Source organism: Denticeps clupeoides, chromosome 12 (assembly GCF_900700375.1).
Source record: "Denticeps clupeoides chromosome 12, fDenClu1.1, whole genome shotgun sequence".
Lineage (NCBI taxonomy): Eukaryota > Metazoa > Chordata > Actinopteri > Clupeiformes > Denticipitidae > Denticeps > Denticeps clupeoides.
Window position 1 is genome coordinate 10208261 of NC_041718.1, and position 26881 is coordinate 10235141.

The 26881-nt window shown below is 42.6% G+C and overlaps 2 protein-coding genes across 13 annotated transcripts; both read left to right on the forward strand.

Moving 5' to 3' along the window:
- Positions 1-8: 8 nt before the first annotated feature.
- Positions 9-9719, forward strand: LOC114801396 (methyl-CpG-binding protein 2-like). 8 transcript variants are annotated; one of them, XR_003751501.1, is made up of 5 exons: positions 9-125; positions 2955-3317; positions 4507-5594; positions 5677-5732; positions 8824-9719. XR_003751501.1 is itself a non-coding variant. In XM_028999596.1 (4 exons), the coding sequence occupies exons 1-3, from the start codon at positions 70-72 to the stop codon at positions 5579-5581; spliced, it is 1494 nt and encodes a 497-aa protein (XP_028855429.1). In that variant the 5' UTR covers positions 9-69; the 3' UTR covers positions 5582-5594; positions 8824-8835. The 8 variants fall into 8 exon arrangements, 5 of the variants coding, with proteins under 5 accessions (XP_028855429.1, XP_028855428.1, XP_028855431.1 ...); XR_003751503.1 differs by lacking the exon at positions 8824-9719 and adding an exon at positions 6293-7309; XR_003751502.1 differs by lacking the exon at positions 8824-9719 and adding an exon at positions 6293-7309 and having other exon boundaries at positions 4507-5732.
- A 1288-nt stretch (positions 9720-11007) lies between these two features.
- On the forward strand, positions 11008-26621 carry hcfc1a (host cell factor C1a). 5 transcript variants are annotated; one of them, XM_028999053.1, is made up of 28 exons: positions 11008-11222; positions 12444-12644; positions 13814-13962; positions 14083-14243; positions 14599-14822; positions 14968-15052; positions 15161-15267; positions 15391-15570; positions 15755-16102; positions 16187-16338; positions 16421-16621; positions 16711-16935; positions 17050-17151; positions 17228-17450; positions 17585-17721; positions 17809-17947; positions 18065-18261; positions 18631-19573; positions 20633-20781; positions 21229-21435; positions 21536-21755; positions 22128-22400; positions 22641-22744; positions 23497-23634; positions 23715-23900; positions 23990-24287; positions 24680-24743; positions 24838-26621. In XM_028999053.1, the coding sequence occupies exons 2-28, from the start codon at positions 12449-12451 to the stop codon at positions 24875-24877; spliced, it is 5448 nt and encodes a 1815-aa protein (XP_028854886.1). In that variant the 5' UTR covers positions 11008-11222; positions 12444-12448; the 3' UTR covers positions 24878-26621. The 5 variants fall into 5 exon arrangements, with proteins under 5 accessions (XP_028854886.1, XP_028854889.1, XP_028854888.1 ...); XM_028999056.1 differs by having other exon boundaries at positions 14614-14822; XM_028999055.1 differs by having other exon boundaries at positions 11009-11222; positions 16421-16615.
- Positions 26622-26881: the final 260 nt, after the last annotated feature.

The window sequence follows — 26881 nt, forward strand, 5'->3', positions numbered from 1 at the left end:
CGCTACACCATAACAAGCAGGGTTGTTGGGAGGAGCGTCCATTCTCAATCCCGCGTTATTTATATAATTATGAACTACTTGGAAGGGGGTGGAATGGCCGCCGCGGATGGCGAGGCGGAGAGGCGGTAAGTGCGCCCGTTTGCGTGTGTTTCGGGCGGCTCAGTGTCGCCGGCGGGAGAAAGTGAGAGGGCGCGGCGCGGCGCGGCGTTTCATGGTTACCGCGCGCGCGCGCGCGCGTGTGTGTGTGTGAGAGCGCGCGTGTGTGTGCGCGCGCGTGCGCGTGAGCTCACTGTCAATAGTTCACACAAGTCGCCGGACGGATTCATCCGAACGCCTTGCCGACACTCCGGCCCGCTTCATTGATTCTGCGGCAAAAATCTAAAACGGCGGTACGTTACAGTGCGTGACGTTTGCGTGACGTTTTTCGCGAGTGGGCTTGAAGCGGGTTGGTGCAACGTTTCCCATTTCGCCCAGCGCCCAGGGAACGGGGGGGGGGGTGTTGTCCTTGAAAGCACAGCATTTAATGCGGTGTTCAGCTGAAGGGTATATGTAATAAATATATAATTATACACATACGTTTGCCTTTGCGTCGATGTGCTTTTAAGTGCGTCACTGCCCTGGTGTTTTGTTTTTTTTTTTGCTTTCATCAGCATAATTAATTTGTTGTACATCATAATTCTATGTTTAACAGTCATGTAGTACTGATACTACCCCACTGGCCCTGGATACATGAAATATAATGGCTGTTTTGTACTAGTTGTGACCTATTTTCTATTTTTAGTGTTAATTGTAAAGTGCACAGTGTCTTTGTGGATGAGGGTGAGGCAGGAGCATCTGCAGTCTGTTTTAGGGATTTTTTTCATGCCGATTCTAATCAACATTTAGGGTTGTAGAGAACTGCCAGGGTGAACAGCTCAACAATTTATTTAAAAAGTAAAACTAGCTATTGTAATAAATTGGGTTGTTAAGCATGGTCATAGATTTGACACTAGGGCTGCATGATATGATGTAAAAATAATATTGCAACATCTTTTATATATCATGATACGCAATATAAATATCTTCATATCTTGAAACTTCCTCTAAATCACTGTATGAATTTGGCCATTTATTGCATAAAATCACACCAATATAGTGTATTTAACCAGTGTTTAACATTGCAAATGGTTTTATTTTAAACCAGATAAGGTTCACAGGTTCTGCTGGACCACAGACCTGCAGTTGTCTTAGATTTGTTAACTGATTGGCCATCTGTTCACTCACTGAAATATATAACTCGGTAATATATAACTCAGCAAAAAAATATTTGCGAAATCTAAACTAATGCCAAATAACAGAACCTAGATTTAAACTTTTAAAAAAGAGGACACTGGGTACACATTCTTCTAGTTATTTCCTATTGTGTTTTAAACACTCATATCGCATGCAAGGAAAAAACTTTTTGATTTATGTAAGCACACTGTACAGTCCGATACTCAGATGCGACCTGGCAGCTTGCGATACACAAGCAATATGAACACGTTGGACTCCCGTACACATAATTGTAAATAAAGCAGAAGAGGAAGAACTCACATCTGTAGCGATGTGGGATGTGACCTGGCCCGACACAACTTTCAGCTCTCAAAAAGAGGACATGTCTGAGGTAAAGAGGACAAATGGTCAACATAAAATAATGTAAAAAATCACATGGGCTTTCACTTATCACCACACATGCGCCAGGAGAGTTTTCTGGGCGGGTAGGGGAGCGGAGCTGTCTGCTATGACAGAGAAGCGAGCCTTGAAAGCAAAGTCCATGATGTCTGTTTAGCAATAATTCAGTTTTCACCATATGGTCATTTACTACATTTACTGCACGTGGAACAAATTGCGACACATTGAGCATATTCAATGTATTGCCCATCCCTATTTCAGACTAATATATTATAATATTATATCATTCATTAGCATTTATTGTGTCTGGGAAACTATAAAATCTGTTATTTCAAAATGTCGGTAATTACCAAGTACAGACATGGTGTACCACATGGTGAACAATAAGTTACAAATTTGTTACCAAATTTTGTTACCAACCCATATACACTGATCAGCCATATTGCCACCTGAACATTGACTCCACTAGACCTCTGACCTCAGGGACCAACAAAGTCAGCAGCAGTTCCATTAGTTCTGTAGGTTGCAAGGTAGTGCCTCCATTTATCAGAGTTGTTTTTACCCACATACACCACTGGTGCTCAATTGAATTGAGTTAATCAACACTTTTCCAGTGTCAGGGCATCTGAAAGAGACAATATGGGTGTACTTGGGTCACAACAACAGTCTTTAGGTACATGTCTCAAGGGGCGTCCCATAATACGCCTTGCTGCCATGTCTTCCACAGGTAAGCGATGCACACACACCTGGCCATACAAAGTTGGAAATTCAAATTTCCAAATAAACAAGGCCTTAAATATCATTAAAATGACTAGTTACCCTTAAATCTACCCTTAAATACTGCAGACCCAATTAATAAAATAAAACAAGCCTTCAATCTGTCAGTAATCCATCGGTCTCTGCACTGTGCACTACCGGGTTTACTAAGTGCAGCACGTGTGTAAGTGCCCAATCGGAGCAGCCATGCATTCACAACAATGTATGGTACATTTACAGCATTTATCAGACGCCCTTATCCAGAGCGACTTACAATCAGTAGTTACAGGGACAGTCTCCCTGGAGCAATTTTAGGGTTAAGTGTCTTGCTCAGGGACACAATGGTAGTAAGCGGGATTTGAACCCGGGTCTTCTGGTTCATAGGCGAGTGTGTTACCCACTAGGCTACTACCACCCTGCGCATGCAGGCGTGGAACCAATTGGACCTTGTGTTTCCGAGGCCAAACATTCACTTTCTATCCTTCAGATTTTAAGGGTCTGGTTTACATCATTTGGTTCATATCAGTGTTTTCCCTTTTGGTCCTCAGGGAAAGTGATGAAGGACAGGTCCAGGACAGCCTAAAGGTAAAAACTCCACCACTAAGAACACCGAGCTGGGAACACTGGGACCCGAACTCTGCTGCATCTGCTCAGTCCACTCCGCTTCTGCAAAAGCCACAGAGCACCATGGTACAAACTGCAGAGGAAGAGAGAACGGGGCCAATGGAGAGGATATCTGAGCGAGCAGAAAGGCTCTCCTCATCAACCCTGGATCCTGAGCTGAGCCAAGCCAGCATGAAAGACCGTGGGCCTCTTTATGATGACCCATCATTGCCACAGGGGTGGAAACGCAAGCTGAAACAGCGCAAGTCTGGCAGGTCGGCTGGCAAGTATGATGTGTACCTAATCAAGTAAGTAATTATCAGACCAAGAGGTCTGTTCAAATGAAAATGGGCATAAGTTGTCATTCACAATTAAGTAAAATCTTATATTAAACTAGACAAGGGAAGTTTGTGAACAAACTTCGATTTTGGCTTGGAAAGCAGAGAAAGGTTAAAAGGGAAAAGGACAAAGAGAGGAAGGGGGAGGGGTTTTTTGACAGGCAAAGTCAATTTGGCAATGCTTGATTTTTTGGGGTGTGGTTTTTGTTTAAGGGGCGTGGTTTGCCAGGGGTTGTGGCTTCTCATAGGGGGTGTTGTTTGTTGACAAGCAAAGTCAATTTCGCCATGGTAGATTTTGGGGGGCGTGGTTTGTTTAAGAGGTGTGGTTTTCTTCAGAGGCGTGGTCTAGGAAATTAAGTTGGCCTGTAGGATGTAGGTTGTAGGATGAAAATTGTAGGAGGAAATGCATGGCAAAAATCCTGGGTGTAGAATGATAAGAAGAAGAAGTGGAAGAACAAGATTTTGTCTTTCCAAGCCAAAATAATTACTGCAGTAAAATGTTTTATCAGTTTTGACGATATTGCTACATGATGTGTTGTCCTAATGGCTGGAGCCAGACAAATGAAAGAGAAGTGAAAGTCAAGTGATTGTCATTATGATACACTGCAGCACAGCACATGGTGACACAATGAAATGTGTCCTCTGCTTTTAATCATCACCCTTGGTGAGCAGTGGGCAGCCATGACAGGTGCCCAGGGAGCAGCGTGTGGGGACGGTGCTTTACTCGCTGGCACCTCAGTGGCACGGTGGCGGCTCAGGATTCTAACTGGCAACCTTCTGATTACGGGGCCGCTTCCTTAACCGCTAGGCCCCCACTGCCCCAGATCATACAGGAAAGGATCATACTTGTGGGCTCACAATGCCAAAGAGATACGGTGTGTGTGATTTTGAGCTAAACAGAAATGAATTATGTTGTTATTCTTATTCCCATAGCCCTTGCAGCATGTTAGCATGCTAGCTTTGATACCCCTAGTCAAAATGTTTTCTTCATCCATATTAAAAAGGAATCAGTGTGCTGACCCATGCATTGATGTGAGTTGATGTGAGTCTTATTAGTCTTTGAATCCCTCCAGTTGAGGACCTGTTTGCATTTATTAAGTAAATTATGTTTGTTTCCTCATGTATACTATTTTTATTCATTTGTGTTGTTTATTTTCAGCTCAGAAGGCAAATCATTCCGCTCTAAAGTGGAGCTCATCGCCTATTTCCAGAAGGTGGGAGACACCAGCACTGATCCCAATGACTTTGACTTTACAGTGACAGGCAGGGGTTGTCCCTCTCAGAGAGAGAGGATGCCCGTTAAAATGCCCGATGTGGTGAAACCTGTTGGAAGGAGGAGAGGGCGCCCTAAAGGGAGCAGGAAGTTGCTTCAAGCCACAAAAAATGTTGCAATGAACCGGGTTGTAGAGAAAAGCCAAGGCAAACTACTAGTCAAAATGCCTTTTCAGGACCTTGACATTGAGACGGATGGGTCTGCTGGGCAGGTCACTGTTACCAAAAAAATTCGGGGGTTTAAACATAAATTGGAGCCAGACCCACAGCCAACTCCAAAGAAAAGGGGACGTAAACCAAAAGCATCTACCCTAGCTGGAAAGGGCCACAGTGTGTCACTTCCTATGATTGTGTATGCAGAACGATCACTTCAGGAAACAGCCCTGCCCATTAAAAAACGCAAAACCAGAGAAATGATAGAAGGCCAGTCCAGTGTCCTCTTAAACATAGGCAAACATTTGAATTCAGAGGGTGGAATTGATGTATTTGCAGAAGAACAAAAGGTACCAAACAAGCAAGTTGAGAAACCAAAGGCAGCTGCCCCTGTTGACACTCATTCCAATGACCTCAGCAAAAATGACCAAATAGCCCAGAACCATAAACACCATTATAACCATAATGTACACAGCCTTCATCTACCCTCCCCAGAGCACACAGCCATCCCCAACCTGAGCCACCAACACCTCCATGCTCAGTGGGTGAGTGACGAGCCCCAGAACCCACCTAGGCAGTTGCTTCCAAATAAGGTCATCAGAAGACAGGACTGCACCGCTCACAGAACAATGGTCAGTAAGCTTCAAGCTGCTTCAGCCGCTGTTGCCACAGAACCCAAGAGCAAGCGCCGAAGTGGCGGGAGAGCGGATGAGAAGGAGGCAGAGATGAAAAATGCCATTGCTGCCTCTGCAGTGCCCAGAGCCAGACATGAAGAGTCCTGCACAGCAGCTGGTGAGAGATTCAGCTGACTGTTCAGCAGAGGTGAGTTGCAGTCAGATGGGAGCAAAGACATTATGACATAACAAAAAAACAATACAGTATACATGTATGTATTTCTGTACAGATAGAATCAGATGAAATGGCAGCTCTTGTGTCCTGTTCCTAAAATGTCTGGTACAGGTGAGCATAATGCCCCTACATTAATATTTTTTCAAAATATTAGAATATATATTTTAAAACCTTTTTGACCAAAACTCTATCAAGTTATATGAGGCTGAAAGGTACTTTATGTTACATATAAAATTACACATACTTAGGAGACAGTCCTAAGATAATAAATGACCCAAAGCAACACCCAATCAAACAGTAGTGCTTAATTTCTTACAGGTAGTAGATGTGATTACCGTACTATTGCTGTTAGACTAAATAAGTACCTGTTCTGTGAAGTGGAATGGCACATGGAACATTTTTTTAAGATGGTAACTCCTACTAAATATTTTTGTATATATTGTTTTTACAAATGTAACCAGTTCATGAGATAAATATCTGGTGTAAATATCTCTATTTGTCATATTTTTAATTAAGTATCTGCATGCATCTTGGACCATGTTTTTGAATATGTGCATATGTAACATCATACACACACACACACACACACACACACACACACTTAATGAATCATTCATCATCCAGTCAATCCTGAGTTAATGTCATGCTGCCTGGTTGTGTTCATCTTGTAGTTTACTGCCCCCTTGTGAGCATGGTAGGTTCCTGTAAGGTATGTTGAGTTCCAGCCTATTCCTCTGTTTTGGTAAATTTTGTGGGCACGACGGGCTAGAGCTAACAGCAGAGCATGTGTATTTCCTGCACACAACATAGCTAATAACCACAGTTTACAATTCATTATTGCAAATTTGAATGTCATGAAGAGGTCACATTTATCATTTTAATGAAAAATATATGACAAACTCATGAAGTGAAATATTTTTTTCAACTCATGAAAATCTAATATTTCAAGTTAATGGAAGATTACATATAATCAATCAAAAAAGGATTCACAGTACAGAAATTTACTGAATGTATAACTTATTAAATGTACAGCAGATGAAGGTATTAAAATGAAATACATAAGAACAATTTTAATACATAAGAACAATGATATTTATGGTATTATATTGTTTTCAGTTGCACTAGTATGTACACTGCTCAAAAAAAATAAAGGGAACGCTTAAACAACACACTGTAACTCCAAGTCAATCACACTTCTGTGAAATCAAACTGTCCACTTAGGAAGCAACACTGATTGATAATCAACTTCACACACTGTTGTGCAAATGGAATAGACAACAGGTGGAAATTACAGGCAACTAGCAAGACGTCCCCAATAAAGGCGTGGTTCTGCAAGTGGTGATCATAGACGACTTCTCAGTTCTAAAGTTTTCTGGCTGATGTTTTGGTCACTTTTGAATGCTGGCGGTGCCTTCACTCTGGTGGTAGCATGAGACGGAGTTTACAACCCACACAAGTGGCTCAGGTAGTGCAGCTCATCCAGGATGGAACATCAATGCGATCTGCGGCATGAAGGTTTGCTGTGTCTGCCAGCGTTGTGTCCAGAGCAAGGAGGCGCTAAGAGTAGACAGGCCAGTACATCAGGAGATGTGTAGGAGGTCGTAGACCCAGCAGCAGGACCGCTACCTCTGCCTTTATTCAAGGAGGAACAGGAGGAGCACTGCCAGAACCATGTAAAATTACCTCCAGCAGGCCACAAATGTGCATGTGTCTGATCAAACAGTCAGAAACAGACTCCATCAGGGAGGTATGAGGGCCCGATGTCCTCAGGTGGGGGTTGTGCTTACAGCCCAACACCGTGCAGCATGTTTGACATTTGCCAGAGAACATCAAGATTGGCAAATTCACACTGAGCACAGGTGACAGACCTGACAGTGTGGAGATGCCGTGGAGAATGTTCTGCTGCCTGCAACATCCTCCAGCATGACCGGTTTGGCGGTGGGTCAGTAGTGGTGTGGGGGCATTTCTTTGGGGGGCCGCACAGCCCTCTATCCTCAGACCTCTCATGAGACCATATGCTGGAACGATTGGCCCTGGTTTCCTCCTAATGCAAGACAATGCTAGACCTCATGTGGCTGGAGTTCATCAGCAGTTCCTGAAAGACGAAGGCATTAATGGACTGGCCCGCCTGTTTCCCAGACCTGAATCCAATTGAGCACATCTGGGACATCATGTCTCGCTCCATCCGCCAACGCCACGTTGTACCACCGACTGTCCAGGATGCTTTAGTCCCACAGGAGACAATCCGCCACCTCATCAGGAGCATGTCCAGGCATTGTAGGGAGGTCATACAGGCACGTGGACACCACACACTGAGCCTCATTTTGATTTGTTTCAAGGACATTACATCAAAGTTGGATCAGCCTGTAGTGTGTTTTTTCCACTTAAATTTGAGCATGATCCAGACCTTGAGCATGATCCAGACCTTTCCAGAAAATTTGATTTTCATTGATAATTATTGTGTGATTTTGTTTTCAGTACATTCAACTGTGTGAAGAACAAAGTATTTAATAAGAATATTTCATTCATTCAGATGTAGGATGTCTTAATTTTGGGTTCCCTTTCTTTTTTGAGCAGTGTAGTTTGTTATTCTTCTCTACTTGCATATCTTATAAAAACACACAGCTGCTCCTTAGACATTCTGCAAAATAAATGCCCTTCCACTTAATAATAATGAGGAACTGCATGCCTTCAATTCCAGCAAAACTGGATTATTGTAATGTGATGTATTGTACAGTAGGCTGCCAGAAAGTGTGTACAATGTCTCCAGATGGTGCAAAAAACAGCATCACCTTCATATTACCCCACAAAAGTGCTCTTAAAGCTCTTAATCTGAATAAATCACCCAAGCCATTCCCTTCAGATCCATGCTTTATAACCAAGAGGTTACAAACTAAATTATTTTCCCCCTGGGGTTAATTTCTTTTATCAATTTTATCGTTTCCTTTCATCCCATCACATTATTTTTGTCATGCCTCATTCTTAGTAAATCCGTCACCTGACATCGCCTGCCTTCTGACATCTTTCCACTGTGTTTACCTGCATTTTGTCATATCCTTTATATCTCAATTTAAGTTAAATGTTTTGCTTTTATTTCGGCCATCATACTTATATTTTATTTCTACATGAACGGTTGGGGACTTGCATCTCACAGAAACATTACTCAGCTGCATTTTTTTTTTGCTTGTGTGTCATTTTTCAGTCTAGGCAAGCCACTCTCCAGTTTCAAGTTTTCTCTGGCTCTGACCACCCACTCGATTAGGTGCGACAGCCATCAGTTTGAGACCTTGATAAAAGAACGGTGCTAGAAATTTAGTCTGTTGAAGTCATACTTCATTTCAGTCATTACTTCAGTAATATCTCAGGATGTTATTAGGATGTTAAGACATATGATACCAGTGTATGATATTTCCTCATGTGACGTACTGACCGGAGCACTTGTCAACTATTGGGCTTATCCTGATTGAAACTGGGATAAACCAAATTTAAAGGTCACAGAAATAATTACACATGGACAAAAAAGGTAGTTAGTTTCTCTTCTTCAAGACACAGACAACTACCAGACAGTAGCAAACAAACTCCACATGATGTTTAACTACAGCATATATCATTTTCAGTTTTTTTTTTTCCACACGTAAATACACCTTTCTGATGTGATTATGGTTATACTTATATTAAAAATGTTATCGAGAAAGAAGTGCAGATATATTGTTTAATGATCAATACAATAGCAACTGTGTAATAATAATAATGTGTAAAAAAATTTGTATGTGAAATCAAACTGTCAAACAATTCACTGAAAGCATTCGTTATTATTGATGATTATGTATTATGTGTGCCTTGATGTTATCAAGTTTTTCATTGCCGTTTTGAACACTGAACTGTTGAAAATTACTTCTGAATTACACCTTATTTTTCAATTTTGTTTACTGGGTATTTCAGCCTTATCTATTATGGTTAAACTTATTATGAGAAATCTGCACTATGAAATGTTGAGTGACAGGACCCTATCTAGATAAGTGTCTTGTTTTTCTTGTGTTCATTTTTACATGAATATGTTAGGACATGAATTGTTTTGTTTAATGTCTTTGTTTTATGCCCAAGAGTTCAAATGTTTTATTACATTTGAACTCTTGGGCATAAAACAAAGACATTTGCTTTCTGCTGTCTTTATATTTTGTCATTTATTGGTTTTAAGAAAATGATAGTAAGTGATATCTCTAAGAGCATTATGCTTAGTGATTCTGATGTTCAGGAAAGAATTATGTTTACACAAACAGAATGATGCATGCTGACATTGTCAAGCTCGAGTGTAAGTAGAGTGTACTCATCAAAGAATTGTAGCTGCAGATCATGTGTCAGTGTCTGCATGTATATGTTTCAATAGAAAACAGTTTTGGGGGAAAAAGGTGTTCAAAAGTGTCAATGTTTTCGATATTTTGTGCAGATGAGCTCACTTGTGTCAACTAAATAATGAAAGTGAAGTAAAAGTGAAGTAGGGTGGTAGTAGCCTAGGGGGTAACACACTCGCCTATGAACCAGAAGACCCAGGTTCAAACTTCACTTACTACCATTGTGTCCCTGAGCAAGACACTTAAACCTGAGTTGCTCCAGGGGGGGGGACTGTCCCTGTATCTACTGATTGTAAGTTGCACTGGATAAGGGCGTCTGGTAAATGCTGTTAATGTAAATGTATGTGATTGTCATTGTGAAACACTGCAGCACAGCACACGGTGACACAACAAAATTTGTCCTCTGCTTTTAACCATCACCCTTTGGTGAGCAGTGGGCAGCAGTGTGTGGAGATGGTGCTTTGCTCAGTGGCACCTCAATGGTACCTTGGTGGATCGGGATTCCTTCTGATTACGAGGCCACTTTCTTAACTGCTGGCCACCACTGCCCCAAAGTATCACTGAAAACGTATCACTTTTAGACATAATTTTATAGTACTGTCCATTTACTGACTGATTAACCACAATACTACAAATGAGGTGGGGCACACATGCACATTGCATGCACAACAGTATAACTTTGGAATTTCGCAAATTTAGATAACTGTCGACTGCCAATAATCTGTACAAACCCGCCCAAATCCTCATCAATCATATCTGACACATTTATTATTCCACGGCATTCACTTAAAGCAATATATCTTAATAAAGAAGACAAATGGGGATGCACCTGACTTTCACCACAGTACTTCATGAAAATGACGCCATCTTTAGTAAGGGACAATAACGGTCCGTAAAAATAGTTTTGCCAAACGTACCTACGGCCTCCGCAAAAAAAAAAAAAACTCGTTCAGCAGAATGCGCAGCATTTTCTGACCGCCACGCGAGCGCTGGTCGTTGAAATGCGTTAATTCGGGCGCCCTATCGTTACCACTGAAAACGCGAAAGTTGCATATTTTGAAGCCGTCGCCATGTCTGTTGCGGGTAGAAGTTCCACACTGGCGCTGTCCTCCCCTTCAATCTGCCCAGAACATGGCGGCTTCCAGGCAGGCATGAGACCGTACACTTCACCGGTAAACGAATGGTCTTGAACAACGGGCTCGGAGGAAATTTCACGAATCGCCTTACTGAGAATAGAATCGCGACTCGGGTAAGGCTATTCTGTTTCTAAGAATATTGCATGCGTTTGTTTTATTTGTTTTGCTGTGACGAGCCCAGGCGCCATTTTTCTTAAGGGAGCGCAAAAGTGGGCCTGTGTGTCGACAAGATGGCTCCTTCTGAACAGTTGGAGGGAGAATTTGTTTTAAAGGCGGTGTTGTGATTATAATTCTGCTTTCGCTGTGATGCATGAAAGAAAATGGAGCTTTACGAGCGTGCGGCTTTATGCACAATAATCATGGGAATTGCACAGGCTAATGCTAACATTGCAGCATTATCAGAACGTCAGGCTGCCAAATAGAACTTTTGCCATCTTTGTCGATGAACATTATTTTTAGCACACGTTAATGTATTAATAATGTGATTTATCGGACCGTCCCTATGCACTAATTTTACAATACCGTATAAAGTACTTTTTCAAGTCTTCAGTTTTGGGTCTTGAACAGAATGTTTGACAAGATGGCGACTCCCAGGGACGCATGAACATAGTTATGTGCTGCAAACGGGGATTGGATTCCATGTAATAATCTCTCGTTTCGCGCCTTTGGCTCGTGTTAGTGCAGCAGAGGGAATTGCGTTTTGTGCAATGCCGCGTTTTGCGTGCATGGCGATAGGGTTTTGATCGTGTTGCGATATTCCTGCGAAATGCTCAATATTTATAATTTCACGCCGCCATTTTTTAGACTGGCGGAGGTGGTTTATTTGGTTGTTACAAGATGGCGACTCCCATGAAGCGTTACTCTGTACCTTCTGGAGGATTTAAGAGCAAAATGCATAGGCGAGATGCGATTAACTGAGAGTAGAGAACTGTGGCAATTTGTCTCATAGTCTGTTGCGAACTGTGCATCTGGGCTTATTTGTGGAAAGATTTTTTGTCTAGATATAAACTAACCGGCTTTTTTGTCTTCTTGTGAAGCGTCGGTAAAATGGCGGCTTCCATATATTTTATATTTTGAACTCTCAAAAATATCAGGATTGAGGTCAATATTATATTTATTAAAAAAAATAATGGCAAATTAAATGTCACTAATCGCTGGGTCTGTATTTTATTTACTGAAAGGATCCTCCACCCGTTTTTCATACTTAGCCTATTAGCTGGCTAACGGAGCTAATGCTAATCCTACTTTCATCGACTACGCTACCATAACGCCGGGATCAGTTTGTTACTTCAAGTAAACTATTTGATTGGACTTTTGTTTCTTCTACAATCAAGAGGACATGACATCCCCCGGTTCCACGGTCCCTGGGACCGCCAATTCAGTGCTCCAACCGCGCTGGAAACGGGTTCTGGGATGGTCCGGTCCCGTTCCTCGTCCAAGACATGGACACAGAGCCGTGGCTATAAAAGAACTGATGGTGGTGTTCGGGGGAGGAAACGAAGGAATTGTGGACGAGCTCCATGTTTACAACACAGGTAATGCTCATTTTAAACAGATGCATTGTTGTTGCTCCTGGTCTGTGCACTGATTCTGACCAGCGGTTGTTTCTTTCGAAAATTCGATTTAGTGTAAGTTTTATTAGATAAAAGGTATTACACTAAAAAGGTAACTGCACTCATTGCATTTACTGCAAATTTGAAGTAGTATTTTGCCAGCTTTCTCGTCGCGGTATTTGAATGCTAACTCTGTAGGTAGAAAGAAGGCGTTAGCTTGTTGTTTGGATATCTGTAAATCAACCCGTTGAAAAAGTCGAAGGTTTTCTGTAATACTCTCCTTTCGGGGTATTCTTTATTTCTTGACTGATGAAAATACCCCCGTTCAAACCAGTTAGCTCCGAATAGTGAGCAAAACACAAGCTAGCCAAGCCGTGAGCGAAGATAGCTTCATCTAATCAGCGACATTAACACGCACGCCCCGCTAGGTGCCTGTCCGTTGTGAAAGGTCTCGTTTGGTTCTCCCCCCGGGAGCGTGTGGCGTGTCGCCGGGACGCTTGACAGCCTGCGCTAGCTAAGCGACCGAGGCGTAGAGAAAAAAGGCGCGACAATGCATAAAAAAAAATGGCGGAGGCGGCGGCGTTACGCGAGTTCATCACGCACGTCGCGTCACAGTCAGCTTGTGCAGGACGCTCGGCGGTTTGGTTAAGATGCGCAATTTGTGTGTGTTCAAGTTTTATTTTGTTGTTTGACCTTGCGGGTGTCAATAACTTGTAATAAAAAATGTCCAGGATATTATATTATTTTAACAGTTATATTTGCTAAGTTTTGTTTAATATGCTTAACGCTACTTTTTAAAAAATTGTATCGCATTAGACTAGTCCCAATTCTATAGAATCTTTTAATAAAACTACAAGTAAATGTCTTTTTCTGGTGTAGCTAAGTTGCATATAGAACGAGGTTAAAGATTTGTCCCCACTCCTGTCTCTTGGTAAAAGATATGAGATTATTGTTGTGCATGCCTGGTATTTCCAGAGTGTATGTGTTATTTATGATTGTGTATGTGATTATGATTAAAAACATTATTTTGACATTCCAACTTCCAACTAATAACTGAAAACATTTATGCATACATTTTCTTTTCACTGTGTTACGTTGTAATGGCTGTTGTATTAATGAGCTTATCACACATGTAATACTTGTACTTACAGCAACCAATCAGTGGTTTATCCCAGCTGTGCGTGGGGACATCCCGCCGGGCTGCGCTGCCTATGGATTTGTGTGTGATGGCACTCGGCTGCTGGTTTTTGGTGGCATGGTGGAGTATGGGAAATACAGCAACGACCTTTATGAGCTACAGGTAAAAGCCCAAGATCATATGTTAATACATGAAAAATAACGATGGGTCATGGTTCTTGGTCCATATTTTCTTGGCTGCTGCTGTTTCTCTTTTAATATAAGACTTTAATGCAAAACTCAGGCCAGCAGATGGGAGTGGAAAAAGCTGAAGCCCAAGGCTCCTAAGAATGGTCCTCCGCCATGCCCACGTCTGGGTCACAGTTTTTCACTGGTGGGAAATAAGTGCTACTTGTTTGGAGGTCTGGCCAATGACAGTGAGGACCCTAAAAACAACATTCCCAGGTATTGGTGCTTCCTGCTTAGCACAGAATTGGAACATCAGGTATTCTGTTGTGCTAAAGCAGACACACAAATGACACACTATTACACACACATTTTCACTTATGCTAACATTGTTGCTTGTTTCAGTTGCTTTGTTATAACTTTAGGCAAATGAATTTCACTTTAATAGGTCCACATCCATTCTTGTTTCAGCTACCAACTTCTAAATCATTTTTGTGTGCGCTTTGCATGCTCTTTATTTCATAACGTGATGTTTTGAAATCAAATTTTCAGTCTTTTTGCCATTGCATAGCCTTTTAAATAGACATTCCATGCTTATAGCTGTGCCTGCATAGATGTTTGTAAGCTGTTGTAGTTTTTCCCCATATAGATATTTGAATGACTTGTACACCCTGGAACTCCGCGCTGGATCCTCTGTGGTTGGCTGGGATATCCCTATAACATACGGCGTCCTGCCACCCCCACGCGAGAGTCACACTGCAGTTGTCTACACAGAGAAGGAGAGCAAGAAGTCTCGTCTGGTCATTTATGGAGGGATGAGTGGCTGTCGTCTGGGTGACCTGTGGACCCTTGACATTGGTGTGTTTTGTGTGTGTGTGTGTGTGTGTGTGTGTGTGTGTGTGAGAGAGAGAGAGAGAGAGAGAGAAGCTATCTGACTAGTTTTTTTTTTCAGATGTTTGACTGGTCCCTGTCCTCATTGTTTTTTTTTGTTTTTTTAAATCAGAAACACTCACTTGGAACAAGCCTGTTGTGGATGGGACTGCTCCACTGCCACGCAGTCTCCACTCTGCCACCACCATTTCAAACAAGTGAGACTCTTGTTTTGCATAAAATGTGCCTTTCTTCTCTTCACAGATATTTTAAACTTAATGTTTTTTTTTTGTTGTTGTTGTTGTTGTTGTTTTCTTTATTCACAGGATGTTTGTGTTCGGTGGATGGGTCCCTCTTGTCATGGATGATGTTAAAGTGGCAACACACGAGAAAGAGTGGAAATGTACAAACACTCTTGCCTGTTTGAATTTAGGTAAGGTGTTTATCAGTGTTTTGGAGATTTTAGTTTGTCACTTGTTATTTATAAAGGCTTTAACATTTAGCCCTGGCTCATTATTAAATGGGTTTTGAATGGTTTATTTATCTATCAACATAGACTCCATGTCTTGGGAGAATGTTTTGATGGACACTCTGGAAGATAATATTCCCCGGGCCCGAGCAGGGCACTGTGCAGTGTCCATCAACTCCCGGCTGTATGTGTGGAGCGGTCGAGATGGATACCGCAAGGCTTGGAACAACCAGGTCTGCTGTAAAGACCTGTGGTACCTTGAGACAGGTGAGTTAATCGAATAGCCAACACCTTTGATTTGTAATTATCAACCCTCGTGTGATTTTTTTTTTTTTTTTTTTTTTTTTTTTTTTAAACATTTCCTTTTCTTGTGTTGAAATTGTTTGATGTAAAATAATCTGATTGCTGCAATGACTCTAAAAGATAAAAATTTGAAACCTTATCTTTACAGAGCGGCCCAATGCTCCCTCACGTGTGCAGCTGGTCCGTGCCAACACCAACTCCCTGGAGGTGAGCTGGGGTGCAGTGTCTACTGCCGACACCTATCTGTTGCAGCTGCAGAAGTACGACATCCCGTCAGCTACTGCTGCCACCTCTCCATCTGTCAATGCCACGCCTTCCATACCGGCCAGTGCACCAAAGAGTCCAGCACCAGCAGCTGCGGCTCCATGTGCCCAGACCTTGCCACAAACGGGAATCACTTTCATGCCCCAGGTGGCTTCACCCACAACCTCTGGAGTGCCCATTGTACCAAACATGCCTGGAAGCCCCCTGGCAGCCTCCCCAACCCGTGCCCCAGGTTAGTCACTTTACAGCCCAGGTCAAGATGCTGTAATTTTGGGTTTACTGCCCATTATTAATGTTACTATGTCCTCATTTACAGCCATTTTGAAAGTGGCAACTCCTCAATCAGGTAGTGGTGCTTCCATTGTCACTGTGCGACAAGCCAGCCCAGCTGGGAAATCTCCAGTCACTGTGACTACGCTCCCTGCTGGTGTTCGAATGGTTGTTCCTGCTCAGAGCACCCAAGGAACGGTATGATATATTTTTTTTCCAGACTTTATCCAGAAATTTTATGTTGCCCAATAAATTACTCATTTTTTTTTTCTCCACCTAGCCGATAGGCGGCAGCTCTCAGATGAGTGGCATGGCAGCTTTGGCTGCAGCTGCGGCTGCAACGCAGAAGATTCCACCATCCTCCACAGCCACTGTGCTTAACATGCCACCAGGAGCCACCATGGTCAAAACTGTAGCAGTCACCCCAGGCTCCGCCACACTTCCTGCTACTGTCAAAGTGGCCTCTCCTATTATGGTGAATGTACTGCTATTTTTTTTATTTTTTGCATCATAGTTTATATGGGAATAATATACATGAGAATTACACAGTGTTTCTCCTTCCTTGCTTAGGTAAGTAACCCAGCCACACGGATGCTGAAGACAGCAGCTGCCCAAGTAGGCACAGTCACCGCCACCAGCCCCAACACCCCTACTCGGCCGATCATCACTGTGCACAAATCCGGCACGGTCACTGTGGCTCAGCAGGCTCAGGTTGTCACCACCGTAGTGGGAGGTGTTACCAAGACAATCACCCTGGTCAAGAGCCCAATTTCTGTCGGCGGAGCCGGCACATTGGTATGATTGCAGCATTGATAAACTTGTTTTTAGATCAACTTCATTAAAATTATTTATTTTATTTTTTTTGCAAATGCAAATATTATTTTTCTCCTTCTCCCCCCCCCCGCTTAGATTTCTAACATGGGAAAAGTGATGTCTGTTGTACAGACAAAGCCAGTTCAGACATCAGTGACTGGCCAGGCCTCCTCAAACCCACTGGCTCAGCTTATACAGGTATGCCTCTTTTAGGGATGTCTGATGAGTAAGATCATTATTCAAGTTCATTAATCCTTGTGTTGCATTTCCATAGACAAAGGGTCCTCTCCCTGCTGGAACTATTCTGAAGTTGGTGACCTCTGCGGATGGCAAACCCACCACCATCATTACCACCTCACAGGCAGGAGGCACAGGAAACAAGCCCACCATACTTGGTGTCAGCAGTATGTCACCCTCTGCCACCGCCAAGCCAGGCACCACCACAATTATAAAGACTATTCCTATGTCTGCCATCATGACTCAGCCAGGAGCCACAGGTTTGAATTTTTTTTAATTTTATTTTTTTTGTGCTTAGTAATGTGGTTCGATGTCAATTAATTAAACGTTTTCTTGAGAACAATTATTACAACACAATATAGGTTTCACTGAGCCATGTGTCACTATTTGTCAGGTGTTACCAGCAGTGCAGGCATGAAAACACCCATCACAATCCTCACCACCAAAATGGTTACCTCTGGCACAGGGACTCCTGGCAAAATTATTACTGCTGTCCCCAAGCTTGGGGCAGGGCAGCAGGGTCTCACTCAGGTACACAGTCAACATTTTGCATAGTAGGGATGTAGCACGCATTGAACAGATGCCTCAGAATTCTAATTTGTGGTTTACGTTCTGCAGGTGGTCTTGAAGGGTGCACCTGGCCAGCCTGGCACCATTCTGCGTACTGTACCAATGGGCGGAGTTAGACTGGTAACCCCGGTTACTGTCTCAGCTGTCAAGCCAACTGTCACTACACTTGTTGTCAAGGGAACAACAGGTTATTATTGCTTTGTGTCACATTTATAAAAAAAAAAGATAAGTGGTTTTGTTTCCATTAGGATCGTTGAAATGATTTTTTTTTTTTTCCCCTCAACATTTTCTGTTGCTACTAAAGGTGTGACAACACTGGGAACAGTCACAGGGACCGTCTCATCCAGCTTAGCAGGCGGAAGTGTAGCCAATGCCAACGCCTCACTGGCAACTCCAATCACCACTCTGGGCACCATCGCAACCCTCTCCAGCCAAGTGATTAACCCGACAGCTATCACGGCCCAGACCAACCTCACCACAGCTTCTGCTGCATCCATGCAGGTATCTATAGTAAACCGAGTACCCCGGCAATAGTGTTTTCTGTAGTTTTTGGGCTATTCTACCCACTTCTGATTGTTTTATAATGAAGTTGCTTAGTGTTTTTTTCTGGTGGTTGCATAAAAAATCTAGTTAAAAAATAGATGTTTAATTTGAACGCTTCGAGCTGCATTCAGTTGCTGTTCTAGTGTTCAGTTGATTCTGTTTAACGCTTGTCGGAATTTCGGTAGAAATGGAAGCCAAGTAATTGTTGCATGCTGCATTTGTTTGACGCTGACTTAATGCTGTGGATGCTTTGATTTGCTCTGTGCCTGGTTTGATTTTCTGAAGGTAAGCCCTTTTTTCTCTTTCTCCCCTTACTCTGGTGTACAGGTTGTGAGCCAGCCTACCCAGGTTACGCTTATTACGAGCCCGAGTGGAGTGGAGGCTCAGGCAGGTCAAGATCTGCCCGTCTCCATCCTGGCATCTCCCACATCTGAGCAGCCCATGTCCACTGAGGCCAGTTCCAGTGATGGGGCTGGCACAGTCACTCTTATCTGCTCCAACCCGCCATGTGAGACCCATGACACGGGCACTACAAACACCTCTACCACAGCAACTGCGAACATGGGAGCTGTTCAGAGGGTGTGTTCAAATCCACCTTGTGAAACCCATGAAACGGGCACCACAAACACTGCCACAGTGGCATCAGCAGATATTTCTGCTCAGCGGATCTGTTCCAACCCACCCTGTGAGACACATGAGACTGGCACCACTAACACCACAACTACAGCCTCCTCTAATATCAGTGGGCAGCCTCAGCTGTGTTCCAATCCACCTTGTGAAACCCACGAAACCGGCACCACAAACACTGCCACGCAGTCCTCTCCAAATATGGGCGCCAGCCAGACTGGCTTGGTCACACAGGTGTGCTCTAACCCACCATGCGAAACACACGAAACGGGCACCACCAACACTGCCACACAGTCGTCTTCAAATATGGGCGCCAACCAGACTGGCTTGCTCACACAGGTGTGCTCTAACCCACCATGCGAAACCCACGAAACGGGCACCACCAACACTGCCACGCAGTCGTCTTCAAATATGGGCGCCAACCAGACTGGCTTGCTCACACAGGTGTGCTCTAACCCACCATGCGAAACCCACGAAACGGGCACCACCAACACTGCCACGCAGTCGTCTTCAAATATGGGCGGCAACCAGACTGGCTTGCTCACACAGGTGTGCTCTAACCCACCATGCGAAACCCACGAAACGGGCACCACCAACACAGCCACTACAGCCACATGCAGCATGGAAACTGGCGAAGGTGCAGGTAAGATGACTCATCATGGCTTCTAATTTAGCCATCTACATTTAGCAACACTTCACTGTTTTAGTTGGTTATCACACTCCATAAATTCATTGGGTTTCTTACTTGCTAGATTTTAACCCCATTAAATTATATTTCATGACAATTGCATACATTCATAAATGCTCGATACATTCTAAGCTGTACGCTGGGTATGTAGATAAAAGTCTTATTGTGAGACACTATTGCATTTGTGTAGCGGTGATTCCCAATTACAGTAAAATTGTCTGATTTTATTATTGCTGCTGTAGTGTTCTTATATGATGTAAAAATGGTGCATTGTTAATATAAGTGCACTGAACTTTTGTGCTTGAGGCACATGTGTGTTTACTAGAGTTTTCTATGGAACATGGGGCAACTTTCTATGACCTATTAGGATTTTGTATATATGTTATGATTAGAATTTGAATGTTGGAAAAAGTTTTCTGTTGGACTCGCTTTTTACACGGGCTTTTTTTTTAATTTCAGCTCATCGACCACTAACAATGTCATTTTGAAATAAGTTGATACATGTATGTGCACGTATTTAAATATCTGCTGAAGCATGTGTTTAATACAATGTCTGTCCAGTTAAGGCAGGTGTGTTTTGTAAGAGACTTAAAAAAAGTACATATGATGAAGTGTAAAGTATACTATATGTTTTTGGCGGCCTGTCAATTTTTACTAGTCTTAGTCACGTCCATACTAAATATCCATCCATCTGTGATGTTAACGCTGCAAACAGAAATACTGCATAATAATAAATGTTGATACACATTTTAGTATTTATATATCTATAAATACTATCTATATTTTATATCTTTTTTGTTTTGTAATGTTTTTTATTTTTTTTGTCCTTTTAATATTACATGATATATTTTGTTAGTCAGTCAGACTGCAGCAGTAGTGTGCTAGGATTAAATACTTGCTAGAGAAACCATACTTGCTATGGTATCAGTTTTGTGTTGTGTTATTGGCATTTTCCTGTATAATAGTGATTTCAGATATTCACATCTGTGTTTTTTTTTTTTTTTATGAATTCAGTGCAGCAGAGTGGGGATGACGCAGAGGCCTCTAGCAGTACAGATGTTCTCGCCAGTGCTCCAGCAGCACCAGCCAACCCAGTCACCACACAAAGCAGAGCAATCACCACAGTAACACAGGCCACTCCCACTCCTGGGCCTTCAGTACCAGTAAGTAGAAACAAAATTGTTCTGTTCAATTACATGAATTGTCATTAAATCAATTATAATCATGATACGTTATTGTACTTAGTCAATAGATGGAGTTGCAGTAGATGGAGTCAAATATAATATTAAAGTGTTTTAATTGGGTGGTAGTAGCCTAGTGGGTAACACACTCGCCTATGAACCAGAAGACCCGGGTTCGAATCCCACTCACTACCATTGTGTCCCTGAGCAAGACACTTAACCCTAAAATTGCTCCAGGGAGACTGTCCCTGTAATACTGATTGTAAGTCGCTCTGGATAAGGGCGTCTGATAAATGCTGTAAATGTAAAAATTTGTCTTTAATGTGTACTGTTGTATTTGGGCCAATGCCATATATTGTGTTAAGTTGGATGTACTAAAATGTGTAGTGACACGGCTTCATGTATATATTTATTTATTTATTTTCTCAGTCTATTTCATCAATCACGGAATCGACATCGGTGGCAGTGCCTGCTCAAATAACACAGGATGAGCTCCAGGACATGGGCACACAAGAGGGCACTTCAGAGGTGCTGCCGGCGGAGGAGCACATGCAGACAGATTGCCCACCAGAAAGCACAGAGGCAGTAGAGGGAACAATGACAATGGAGGAAGGAGTTGCAGCTCAGGCAGCTGAGGTACAGTAACCCAGAAGGGGAAAAAAAACATCTTTGTGGCCCCCAAACACCTCTTAATTTTTTTCTCCATTTAACACGTCTTCATTTCCTTTGTTAACAGATGGAAGCTGCAGCAACAGCGCAACATGCTGAGGCGTTGGTGCTTCCTCCAGAACTGATGTCAGAGGGTCAACCCACGACCCTAATGGTGACTGGACTCACCCCAGAGGAGCTGGCTGTCACTGCTGCAGCTGAAGCAGCTGCCCAGGCAGCAGCCTCAGAAGAGGCCCAGGCGCTGGCCATTCAGGCTGTACTGCAAGCTGCACAGCAAGCAGTCCTGAGTGAGTAGCAAACACCACAAACAGGGGCTTATAATTCACTACTACAAATCATTTACAATCACATGTGTATCTATATACATATATGACACCAGGAGAGTACATGGTCAGTAAAATTGACACTTGCTGGGAGTAACTTGTAATGTACATTTTCGGCCTTATCCAGAATGACTTAAAATCAGGGACAGTCTCAGGGTTAAGTGTCTTGCTCAGGGACACAATGGTAGTAAGTGGTGTTTGAACCTGGGTCTTCGGGTTCATAGGAGAGTGTGTTACCCGCTAGGCTACTACCACACGTTACATGGTTCCCATTTATACTGATGTATGTCCTGTAGAATTATTTCTAATGTTAAAACACTTATCTCCTATGTTCAGGTGCAAGTGAGGGTGATGCTGGGGACGGGCAGCAGCCCCACACTATCCCCATTGTACTGACGCCACAGGAATTGGCAGCTCTGGTCCAACAGCAGCAGCAGCTCCAGGAAGCTCAGGCTGCTGCCGCCGCCGCCGCCCAACAGCCCCCGACTGAGGGCCTGGCCCCTGCAGACAGCCTCAACGACCCCACCTCTGAGAGCAATGGTCACAACGAAATGGCCGCAGCGGTGTCCAGTGCTGTTGCCGGACTCCTGCCAAGCGCTGCAGCAGAAAGTGTGTACCCCGGTGTCTTCTGACCTGCATTGTGTCCCATTTTCACATTCCAGTTGAATTTTTAACGGCTAAAAAGACCCTCCTGTTGAAATACTTATAACATCAAATCTTGTGGTAGGAACTGCCTTAATTTCCCTGATGGTATTTCCAGCTGAAGCACAATGTTTTTGCACTGTCGATATATATATTTTTTTTTTGTTCTGTGTTTCTCATTTGCTTGGTATCTTTTCATCCGTGCAGGCCTGGCTCCATCAAGCACTTTTGCTCCTGTAGTTGTCGCCAGTCCAGCCAAGATGCAAGCAGCTGCAACTCTGGCTGAGGTGGCCAACGGCATTGAGGCAGGGGTGAGAGAGCTTATCTTGCGCTTTAATGTGCACACGCCGGTTCCCATTGCGTTTCTTTCCTACATCACATTGATTATATCCTGCTTTCAACTTTCCAAGACATTAGAGGTCCCCTATTATGAATGTTTTTTTCCCTTTTATATCGGTCTTAGTGGTCCCCTAATACTGTATCTGATGTCCCTTTCCACAATTTAGCCTTGGTGCAGAATTACAGCCACTTTAATTCAGTCACACAATGAGATTTTACCCAGGATGCACTGTTTCGGGGCTTTAGATGTCATGTTTCTACAGCGTCTTGCACGATTGAACTAAAAACTACATTTTTGCTCATTTTCACATCCAAACAACTGCAGCGCTTTCACGTCATGACAGTTGGTGGAGTTACTTTTTTCGGGAAGGGGTGGGAAATTGTCTAGGCGGACATAGCATGAGAAAGGGGAGGCAACCTTTTCCCTTGACATCACGAGGGGAGAAATTCCAGATCCGACTGACTGAGCTGCTGCCAAAGCACTCTTTATACATATCGCTATTTCTAGCCACTGCATGACCATAGACAGGCTGGGGGAACTCGTATTAATGATAATCTTACAAAGTTAAAAAAAAAATTTAATAATAGGGGACCTTTTTTAAAAAAAAAAAAAAAAAAAAAAATCCTCCTAGCCTAACGCTGGTATACAGAAGTTTGTGTGTGTGTTGTTTACAATTTAGGGGTGTTTTGTTTGCTCAGGATTTTTTAAAATTTTATCTTACAGAAGCAAAGTACTCCCCCAGCCCCAGTCAAGCCGCCAGTAAGGAAAGAAAACCAGTGGTATGATGTTGGCATTGTGAAGGTCACAAACATGGTTGTGACCCATTACTATGTACCAACTGATGAGTCGCTTTCTTCTGAGGTAAGTCTGAGGCTGTATTACCTGACCGTTGCAGAAACAACACATGTAGGCTGAGGGATGACTGTGTTGCGTTTGTGTAGGATGACTCGGGAACCATTCCTGACTACTCGCAGATGAAAAGGGTGGACCTGCAGCCTGGCACGGCTTATAAGTTCCGGGTCGCTGGTATCAATGCGTGTGGACGTGGTACGTTTTCTGAGATCTCTGCATTCAAGACCTGCCTGCCAGGGTTCCCTGGGGCACCGTGTGCCATCAAAATCAGCAAGGTAGAGATGTCTGACCTTAAGATTCAACGACACACTTTTTATATGGCCGTTTCGAGTTTGTGACTTATTTATTTCGCTGTCCTGCTTAGAGCCCAGATGGTGCTCATCTCACATGGGAGCCTCCATCAGTGACATCAGGGAAGATTATTGAGTACTCCGTGTACCTCGCTATCCAGAGCTCGCAGACCACGGAGGCAAAGCCCTCTGCACCAGCACAGCTGGCCTTTATGCGGGTATACTGTGGGCCCAACCCCTCTTGCCTGGTGCAGTCTTCCAGCCTGTCCAACGCTCACATAGACTACACCACCAAGCCAGCGATCATTTTCCGCATTGCCGCCCGCAATGAGAAGGGCTACGGCCCAGCCACACAGGTCCGATGGCTCCAAGGTAAGCACGGTGCTAGACTGCCTAGCGCTAAAATTCTGGGCTTAAGATACAAGGCTTAAAATCTAGTATATTGCAATAACATATAAGCATCTTAGAAAAACTGAAGAGCACACATAAAACATTACCTTAAATGTGAATTGAGTCTCATACTGGTCTGGACTGTACAGTGTTGTCATGTTCAGCTGTAACGTGATAAAACTGGGGGGGTTTTTTGTGTAGTGGTAAAATGAGGTGTGTGTGTTAGTAATTGTGCTGTAACTGTGGAAATATGTCTGGCACAGAATGAACACCAGGGGAGAGTGGGTTATTTGTTTTCTGCTGCAGAGCACAGCATTATTCTTTCAAATGGATTTTAAAGCATGTTATAATCCAACGTTTTTGCTTCCTACCAGAATCCAGCAAAGACGGCTCAGCTGCCAAACCAGTGGCCAAACGAGCCATTTCCTCACCTGACGTGTAAGTGCCTGTAGCCGATCAGCAAAATTCTTGATCTATGACATTTTGTTATGTACATTTTGAATAAATTCCTTGTTTCATTATATGTGTGCAGGAAGCCAACTGGTCCAAAGAAGGCCCGGATGGACCAGTGAGAAGGGCTCTTGCCCGCTTCTCCCTCCACTCAACTGGCCTTTTTTAAACAGGGAAGGCTGAGACCTCCACCCGACTCACCCTCAGCTGCGTTCACAGCCATTTTTACTGCATCAAATGGTATTTTAAAAAAAAAAAAAAAAAAAAAAGGAAAAAAGTCTCGGATGAAACATCCCAATGATAATGCTTCATACTTCAGTTTTTTTTTTTTTTAAGAACAAGCACATTGCCAGTTTTGTTCTTTTATTTATTTATTTTTAATACGGAGGCATTTTGGAAGGAAACAGTTTTGCTTGTACTTAGCCAAGTCTTCCTTTGTTTTTTTTGCATTCCCCTGTCCTTTCCTGAGTATAAACATTATTCTGACTAGTTTTTGGTAGTTGATTTATTTAGCAAATCCATTCACAGCATGTTTAGCTGTCAGCTGGCCGTAGCCCAAAATGCCCCCTCCCTTTCTTTATTTTATTGTATTTTTTTTTTTTTAAGTAATATAATTTGTCGGGAGTCGATGATTGCAGGTGTGAGGCTGCGCAGGAAGCGGTGGTGGTCTTCAGAACAGTCAAAATGGAAAACAAAGCACTTGTCCTTTTATTCAAAGGGGACTTTTTCCCTTTTGGGAAGGAAATTGCTCAGTTTAAAAGGAGAAAAATGTCTTCATACTGAACTGGTCTCCCTGGCGTATCATCAAGGAGGCCATAGCATGTGGATGATTTGGCCAAGGAAGAGATCTAAATGGAAAGACATTGAAACAGTTCCATACATGGGAAAATATTGCAAAAACTTCCAAAAAAAAAAAATAAAAAAGAAAGAAAAAATAGCAGGCAGTAATGCTGAAGATCCATGTGTAGTTTATTTTTGTATTTTAAGATTTTTCTTGTGTGTATGTCTTATCTCACACTTTTCCTGACCCTTGTTTTATCCCCATAGTTCAGTGTTTGTGGGAAGACAGGTGGTGTTATTTAGTGAGGGGAGAGAACACCTTCTTTCTGTTCATATTTGTCGATGTTTTTATTGTTTTAGCAGAATGGGTTGAATGAGTGAGCGTATTGGTTCGCTACAAATCGCAGGACTGAAGGGGGACAGTGGGATACAGACCCAGGCAGTGGGAGGGGCTCTTACATTTTGTTAACTGCTTGTTTCACTTGCTCGCATCATACAGTGTACATGTACGCCAAACTTGGAATTGTAAAGAATATAATGAAACTAGATCAGTGTGATTTTTTTTTTTTTTTGTTCCTTCTTCTTTCCCCCACTCCAATCAAAGCACATTTCCCCCCCCCTACCCACAGTCTCTGGAGGCGTTTTTACAAAGCATTTTCCCCCCCTTTTTTTTTTTTTTTTTTAAAGACTGTACTATGTTTTTAGAATGTTGCGAGACATGAATTTGTAGATTTAATTATTTTTATTTCTCCCCCCCTAGATTGTGAAGGAAAATGTTTGTGAAGCTATAAAATAAATTTTTACTTTTAATTTTTTTGGGACTCTATTTTACGGACAATATAGAGGTAAATGTTTAACTGTCTAAAGATTGGGGTGGTGAAGGAGGGATTATTGGTACCTTAAAAGGGCGGATTCAGTAAAAGGTATCCTTCACACAGCAAGAAGACAAAGCTACATCTTGGCCTTTTTATATGATTATCTGTAACAAACAAAAAAAAAAAAACGTTTTTACATGTTGGTCATCTCTTGATTGCCTTTTTGTGTCTTGACTTATAAAAGAAACAAATATACATACTGTCTCCATGATTTCTGATGAGTTTTCTTTTTTTTTTTTTTTTTTTTTTTTTTTTCTTTCTACAGTCATATGTATTTAATGTCCATTTGTACACTAAATTGATTATTTGCCTTTACAGAATAAGACCTGCATTAAAATGTTTTGTCAGATTGACCTTTTGATACATATGAGGGGGGCTACATATTCATAAGAATCTTGCGATGCAGTAAGTGTCAAATATATTGCATATTTATAAACCCTTTCCCTATTGTAGGAAAACTGATGTAAAGAA